General features: G+C 41.1%; 2 protein-coding genes across 2 annotated transcripts; one reads left to right on the forward strand and one right to left on the reverse strand.

Moving 5' to 3' along the window:
* Nucleotides 1-5: 5 nt before the first annotated feature.
* On the reverse strand, nucleotides 6-1,240 carry LOC129760798 (nucleosome assembly protein 1-like 4; the record flags this gene model as incomplete). The annotated part of the gene is made up of 2 exons (XM_055758464.1): nucleotides 975-1,240; nucleotides 6-592 (listed from the first exon to the last, which is right to left on the reverse strand). A coding segment is annotated over exon 2 (540 nt), but the record flags the coding sequence as incomplete, so codon positions are not given.
* A 970-nt stretch (nucleotides 1,241-2,210) lies between these two features.
* On the forward strand, nucleotides 2,211-7,614 carry LOC129760797 (DNA polymerase alpha catalytic subunit). Its single transcript, XM_055758463.1, has 5 exons — nucleotides 2,211-2,371; nucleotides 2,464-2,667; nucleotides 3,105-7,003; nucleotides 7,069-7,204; nucleotides 7,271-7,614. Exons 1-5 carry the CDS (start codon nucleotides 2,356-2,358, stop codon nucleotides 7,498-7,500), a joined length of 4,485 nt encoding a protein of 1,494 aa, XP_055614438.1. The 5' UTR covers nucleotides 2,211-2,355; the 3' UTR covers nucleotides 7,501-7,614.
* The last annotated feature ends 486 nt before the right edge of the window (nucleotides 7,615-8,100 follow it).

Genomic DNA, 8,100 nt, shown 5'->3' on the forward strand with positions numbered 1-8,100 from the left:
GTCAGGAAGGCCAGAACCGGTTCGTCATGGGGCTGGATCATGTCGGCCATCGTTTGGGTGTTCTTGAACACCGTCAACCAGAAGGCCGGAATACCCTTCGAGTCCTTGATGAGATTGGAGTGTTGATTTTTGTAGTTGAGAGCCATACGCTTGAACCTTTCGGTAACCTCGGCATCCAGCTCCATGTCCTCCTCACCCTCGGGATCAACCCATTCGGCCTCACCGGCTTCCGGTTCCGCATCGCCAGTGATTACATTTTTCCGACGGTCAACCAGAGGTTGATACAGCTCCTGATACTTGCACTCCAAGGCGTATACTTCCTCGAAAAATTTGGCCTCCAGGGCCAGATACTTTTTCTGCAAATGTTTCAGGGCATTGACTTTATGTTGGACCTTGTCCGGAAGGGCTTTTACGACTTCCTTCATCATCAGACGACGGGAAGCCGAGCTCATGTATGCCGGATCTTCCAGAAAATCTGGAACCTGGTCCTCGCCATCGGAAGCCGAATCTACGGCCTTGACCGCTTTGTTTTCTGTGCCGGTCATTTTTGTTTTCGGAAGATTCCGTTTAGAGTAATTACTTAGGAACAAATCTGTTATAAAAAAAAATTAAAGGTAAAAATTTACTGACTACTGTGATTAATGAACAGCTTCCGTTTGTCTAATGTGATTTCCAGCCGCCTATGACGCATTTAACATCCATTTGCAAAAAAAAGAAGTACCACCCAGATCAAGGTTATGTTGTTTTTCATACTAGCAAAAGCATGAGAATCGCACAAGAATAATTTTCGTGTCCCAGTTGGCAACAGGCAACTACTGATAGATACGCCATTACTGTGTCTAGTACTCTACTCCATTCATTTGACTATTGATTGGAATTGCGTAAAAAATGCTTACATTATCGACGAAACTTCGTGTAATTGAGAAAAGCACATGTCTAGCGGCCGTAAAAATCTTCACCATTTTGCGACTTACCTCAACAAAAAAAATCTCTTGGTTCCGAATCTGCCGAATAACCAACCAACACCAACCGGGGAAAATAGGAAGGACGGATGCGGAAAACTGCTACGGACACTTTTCCTCCAGGAAGGTTGAAATTCGTAATCAATTTCTGCAAAACTGGAGAAAAACTCAAAATCTGTAGCACACGCAACGCATCAAAAATCCCGAAACTGCACAAGCTTGCTGCTGTTTCACGAGACGACGACGGAATCCGGGGACGGCGCGATTTTCGCAATCAAACTTTTTGACAGATTCAGCCCGACTGACAGTTTTGGTTGCGAACGTGATACGGCGGGATTTATAATATTCGAAAAAGGCCCAACAAGGCATTTAAAAATTTTAGGAAACCTAGCTAGGAAACGATTTAATTCTTGATGAACATGAACACGTGTTTCAGTTGAAGCAGTCTTCAACTAGCGGCATAATTTCAAATCAATTTTGCAAGTGAAAATCAAACTAAACCAGATTGATAACAGAAAGAGCTGTCGTACCACAGTCAAATTATTAAAAACTCAATCTCAGACATATTTGTCGTCTATTTGGTTGGGTAAAGTCTGGAATAAAAATTTGTAATTTATTTCCTTAAACATCTGTCAGTTACTATTAACTTTAAGTTCAGGTTGAGGAAATTTCTGTAACTAACAGACGTTAAAGGAAATCAATTACAAATTTTTATTCAAGACGTTTCCCAACCAAATAGACGACAAATATGTCTGAGATTGAATTTTTAATGTTGTGACTGTTTCGACAGATCTTTCTGTTATCAAAATCTGGTTTGGTTTGATTTGATTTTCACTTATGCAAAATCGATTTGAAATTATGCCGCTAGTTAAAGACTGCACAGATCAAGATTTTTTCTCTGAATTCTGATCAGCTGTGACAATTCAACATTTCGATTAATTTCATTTTCACCCTTCAACCATTCCACATCAAATCCACCTTGTGGCAAAATTGAGTTTAGTCGCGTTGTTGACTTATTGACGAAATAAATTTTTTCCTTTTCACGAGAACTGAAATTGGAGCATTATAATGCAGTGTGATCTGAGTACAGAAACAAATTTAAGCACCCAATTGTTGTTCTTCACACTTTAATGTGCTTTAATCCCGCCAAATTTACGCTAGTAGCAACGAGATGGCGCTCAAAGGCAATGTTCGAATTTCGAACATGCTCGTTGTGTGCGTGTTTGGCGCCAAAACAAACAGATGTCGCACGGATTTTCAAAAGTGCTTCGCGAAATTGATTCGTAAATTTTGAATCGCTGAGTTATTTTCGTGATTTTGGTGTGTTATTCGGAATTTACTGCAAATCTTATGTTCACAATAGAAATTACTTAAATTCAAGTTACCATTCGAAATGAGCGAATCGCCAAGTAAGTACAGGATTTTAACTAAAACGATATGATAAAAGGTGTGTCCACTGCTGAAGACGAATTCATGAATGACCGCGTATTTTTCATTCAAGGTTCCGATCAGCGCAGCAAACGTCGTCGAATCGACAAACACGGCCGCTTTGCGGCTCTCGAGCGACTCAAGAACTTGAAAGCGGCCGGTGTCAAGAACAAATACGAGGTCGACGAAATCAAGAACGTATACGATGAGGTCGATGAGTCCGAGTACGCCCGGATCGTAAATGAACGGGTCCGGGAAGATTTTGTCGAGGACGACGGTAAGTGTTCCCATTTTTGGCTTGCAATCTAAAAAAACCTTACTAAAATAATTTAAAAGATAATGATAATGCACAAATTTTGTACCAGGTATATAGTTGTTATTTTGTTTTCTAATTAAAATTGTAAAACTTAAATCAAATTCATAATATTTATGCTTTGTTCCATGATCAAACTATTGTGATATGCTTTGATATTCAATTTTTTAAACAATATAATAAATCAACTTTCCCTTAAAAACCTATCTATACGTTGAATTAGGAAAAGAGTCATTTACTGATATTTTTCATGATACAATATGAGGCTACAACATAATTTGTAATTTATTAACTTAAACTTTCAGTTACAATAAACTTTTAATTCAGGTTAAGGAAAACACTTTCCTTAAAAAATCTTAATGATTTATAATTTAAAATATTTATTTTCTAATTTTTCAAAGATGATGCATTTGGATACGTGGAAAATGGCCGGGAGGTATTCGACGAGGACGAACTCGATATGGAAGGTTCCAGCAGTCGCAAAGGAAACAAATCTGATAAGAAGAAAGGCAAAAAACGTGGCCGAGAAGATACTACACCGGCCAGTTCAGGGCCTGTCACTGGGAGAAAATCGCTCAAAAATTATTTCAACAAAGAACGTGAATCGAAGGCCAAAATCGCGGACGATGACATTCTGGCGGACATTTTGGGTGAAATCAAATCATCGGATGGCGCGGGTGGCGAAAGCAGCGTTATTCAACCGGTGAAGGAAATTCGACCAATGAAAATGGTGACCAAACCCAAACCAGTCAGCAAGGACGAGGAGATGAAAAAGTATATGGAAAATTTTAGCAAAAATATTAAAAAGACCGAAAAAGTTGAGGAAAACGATAGTGATGAAGAGATGTTGGATAGAGTTTTGAAGCAAAGTTCAGCTGACAATAAACCGAAGGAAAAAGCTAAGTTTACAGCTCCTGCGGCAGTTCCTAGAAAGGAAGTTCGAGAAGAGACAGTGACCAGAGAAATTTCTCAACCGACAACCCCAGCTCCAGTTGTAAAGACCGAGCTAGAAACCGATTTGTCAACCATCGATCAGGACTTTTTGGACGATGATTTCGATTTAACTGGTGCTGAAGTCGAAACACAAGTCACGCAAAAGTGTTCAGTAAGCCAGCTGAAGAAAGATCCGTCCAATGAAGCAGAGACATCGATGAAGGAAACCGATTCCGAGAAGCTGCTTAGTGGGTGGGGCAACATTTGCATATCGGAGTTGGAAGACGAAATGATAACCGAGATGGACAGCAGTTTTTCAGCGGACAGCGATGAGACGGTTCGGTTCTGGTTCTGGGACGCCTGGACAGACCCGGCCAAATGTCAAGGAGAAATTTACATTTTCGGAAAGATGCCAACTGGAAAGAAACCAAATGAGTTCATTTCGGTTTGTGTCCATGTAACCAATGTGGATCGTTGCTTGTACCTGCTGGCCAGGGAGAAGGAGCTTGACGTTCGTAGCGGAACGGATCTAGATAAAGAAGTCAGCATCCTAGATGTGTATAACGAATTTTGCAACGATATAAGTTCTAAGCTCAAAGTTACAAAGTACCGAACCAAGAAAGTTACAAAGAACTTTGCCTACACCAGTGGAATGAGCGAATTGAAGGTTCCAGCTCAGAGTGAATACTTGGAAGTTCGGTACAGCGCTAAGCTGCCTGCACCCGCACTGGATAAAAAGTACCGAACGATTTCTCACATTTTCGGAACGAACACAAATGTCGTGGAGCAATTTCTCATCGAACGAAAAGTGAAAGGTCCTTGCTGGATGGAATTGAAAAACTTCACCAAAAATTCCAGTCCTTCGAGTCACTGTAAAGTGGAGTTTTCGGTCCCGGACATAAACTGCATCAGCGTTGCCCAGGATGCTTCAGCCGTAGCTCCACCCCCGTTGGTAGTCTGCGCAATTAACGTTCGCAGCATTTTAAACAAGGCCACCAACGAAATTTCGATGATATCGGTGCTTGTTCATGATCGATTTCCTTTGAACAAACCTCCACCAAATCCGCCCTTTAACAGACACTTTTGTGGAGTTGCACGCCCTAATGGAACTGTCTGGCCGTACGATTTTAACCCAGCCGATCCGAAACTCAATACAAAGGTAACCAAATGTGAAAACGAACGCATGCTTCTTAACTGGTTTTTGTCCATTTACGGGAACATCGATCCGGATTTGATCGTCACACATGATGCGTACGATTTCCAAATGGATTTAATCTGCCAGCGACTGATGACGCTTAAAATTCAACAATGGGCTCGCATCGGCCGTTTGAAGATGAAGAGTCCTTCAAGTCGGCGCGTGGATGACTTTTTTGTTGGTCGGTTGATTTGCGATGTTAAAACATCGGCCGAAGAGCTTATTAAATCTCGTAGCTATGACCTGAATACGTTGTGTACGGAAGTATTAAAAATTCAAGAAGGCGAACGTAAAGATGTGTTGCTGGATGATATTCCGGGTATGTTCGAAAACTCGGCAGATTTGAAGCAACTTATCGGATTGACCATGCAGGATAACTTTTACACACTGCGATTGATGTGTGAGCTAAATGTGCTTCCATTGGCATTGCAGATTACTCAGATTGCCGGTAATCTGATGAATCGAACTTTGCACGGTGGAAGGGCCGAGAGAAATGAATTTCTGCTTCTGCATGCTTTCAACGAGAAAGATTTCATTATGCCGGATAAGGTTTTGTTCAAGGGAGGACCACAGGAAGGTCAAGAGAATGCAGAACGTCGTAAACCGAAAAGTAAAGCCGCATATTCTGGAGGTTTGGTCCTGGATCCGATAAAAGGATTCTACGACAAGTTTATTTTGCTTATGGATTTCAATTCCCTGTATCCAAGCATCATTCAAGAGTACAATATCTGCTTCACAACTGTGCTTCCACCGGCTCCGGGAGAAGAAGAGGGATCGGCTGAAATTCTCCAAACAGATGAGATGGGAATTCTACCACGGCAAATTCGTAAACTGGTAGAGAGTCGTAAAGCAGTGAAACAGTTGATGAAAGCATCTGGTTTGGAACCGGAACTGAAAATGCAATACAACATTCGACAGATGGCATTGAAGTTAACGGCAAACTCTCTGTACGGATGTCTCGGTTATACAAGGTCTCGTTTCTACGCTCAGCACATGGCCGCTCTGATCACCCTTAAAGGCAGAGAAATTCTCATGAACACTAAGGGTATCGTTGAGAAAATGAACTACCAGGTCATCTACGGTGATACAGACAGTATCATGATCAACACCAACAGCATCGACTACGAGCAGGTTTTCAAAATTGGTTCTAACATCAAGCAGATTGTGAACAAAACCTACAAATGCCTGGAACTAGATGTGGATGGAATCTACAAGTACTTGCTGTTGTTGAAAAAGAAAAAGTACGCAGCCGTTTCGATCGCTAAGATCGGTGACGAATACAAATGTACTCAGGAACTCAAAGGTCTGGACATAGTTCGTCGAGATTGGTCCAAACTGGCAGTTATCGCTGGTAATTTCATTCTCAGCGAAATTCTGTCCGACAAACCAATGGATGAGCGAATAGAAAACATTCACCTCAAGTTGGAGAAGATTAAAGAAGACCTGTTGAACGGTGTAACTTTCCCCTCGTTGCTAGAGATCACAAAACAACTCACGAGGCCTCTAAGCGAATACTCGGACACGGCTCAGCTTCCACACGTTTCGGTTGCTGTGCGAATGAACAAGCAGCGTAATCGTAACTTCAAGCGTGGTGACGTGGTCGGTTACATTATCTGCGAAGATGGAACATCGGCCGCTGCCATGAAACGTGCCTATCACATCGATGAACTCAAAGATCCCGCCAACAAAGACAAACTCAAACCGGACGTTGAATATTATTTATCGCAACAGGTTTTCCCCGTTGTATTCCGTATCTGCGAACCACTCGAAGGTACAGATGCCTGCCGGCTAGCTCTATGCCTCGGGTTGGATCCGAAAAAGTTCCAAAGCCTTGGCGCAGCACGGGACCAAGATAGAGACTACGCCGATGGAGAAGCCGTTCAGAAAACCATCACCCAGAAATATCGCCTATGTCATCGATTCGAGTTCACGTGCGTTACATGTGGAACCAAGAATCCGGTGGCCAGTGGTTTCAAACGGGATAGCGGAAAACACAAGTCCATTTTCGAACGGTGTGCCAACGACAGCTGCTCAGTCCTACCCCAACAATACCTGCCGGCTATCATCAACGAGCTGACACTGGCCATTCGAGCGGATATTAAACGGTTCTATCAAAGGTGGATGGTCTGTGACAACCCGATTTGCAATCAAAACACGAGACTTTATTCTCAGGTATTCTTATTTCAAATTTTTTTCCCTAAAAATAAATCTAAGATATTTTGTAATTTCTCTCTCAGGTTGCCACTAAGAATAACCCGCACTGCATTCACTGTCAGAAAGGCCTTCTGATCCAACAATACTCGGAATCAGATTTGTACCTTCAGCTCAACTACTACAATTATATGTTCGATCTGAATCTCTATGAAGTCAGAAGTAAGTTCAAACTAGTCAAATTACCGGAATATTCCTTAACAAAAATTTAAATTCAACTCGTTTCAGTAACAAAAGTTCTTTCAGCCGAGTTGAAGAACATGTACAACATCCTGAAGGCAACCGTTGATCGGTTCCTATCCCGTTCCAAATACGCCACCATCCAGTTGTCGACGCTGTATTTGAACTATGCTGTAAATCATAATTCACGTCATTCGAAACAGTACCCTATCAAAGCGATTATGGAGGATTGTAACGGTGGGAAGATACCATGGAACAATTACATAAATTTCGAATGAACTCTGACATATTCGCTCCAATAAAAAAAAACTAAATATATTATATTTTCTAAATGAGATCCGCCGCTCTTGTTTAAAATAAAGTAATGCTTATTTTAAAATAAATTTTTACTGTGCTCAACAACGGTTTTGATTTAACAAACAGATCTGAAAAGTGTAAAAATATAAACATAAATGCAACGGATATTAAAAAAAATTAAATATATTCTTCTAATATGGCTAATTAGACATATACATTCGGAATATTTTAATTGAAATAATAATTATTATAATTATTATTATTATAATAATTACGGAATAATTTTTCGGATTCTGTGTATATCTCAGTGATTGAAATCCTCACCAATTTTCTCATCAGAGGCATTCAAAATACACACTTTGAGGCCTCGCTTAGCTATACAGGAGACTATACATATACATTCATTCAAACCTCCCCCCATGAGGAGGATCTGCTCTGAGAGACACTATCCGTTTGCTGCCCCGAACCAACTCTCTCAACGTTCGGTTGCTACATGATGCATGAAGAAGACGAGGCACACATACTCATTAACGTTGTTGAATTTGAATAACTCCAGCCTCTTCAACCTCGCCGCAAAGGTT

The sequence above is a fragment of the Uranotaenia lowii genome, unplaced genomic scaffold, assembly GCF_029784155.1.
Source record: "Uranotaenia lowii strain MFRU-FL unplaced genomic scaffold, ASM2978415v1 HiC_scaffold_770, whole genome shotgun sequence".
In the NCBI taxonomy this organism is placed as follows: Eukaryota; Metazoa; Arthropoda; class Insecta; order Diptera; family Culicidae; genus Uranotaenia; species Uranotaenia lowii.

Excerpts from the sequence above, each read along its gene's own strand:
- LOC129760797 (XM_055758463.1), top strand. Across the intron at positions 7,004-7,068 it reads ACACGAGACTTTATTCTCAG|GTTGCCACTAAGAATAACCC; the intron begins GTATTCTTATTT and ends TTTCTCTCTCAG. Across the intron at positions 7,205-7,270 it reads GAATCTCTATGAAGTCAGAA|TAACAAAAGTTCTTTCAGCC; the intron begins GTAAGTTCAAAC and ends AACTCGTTTCAG.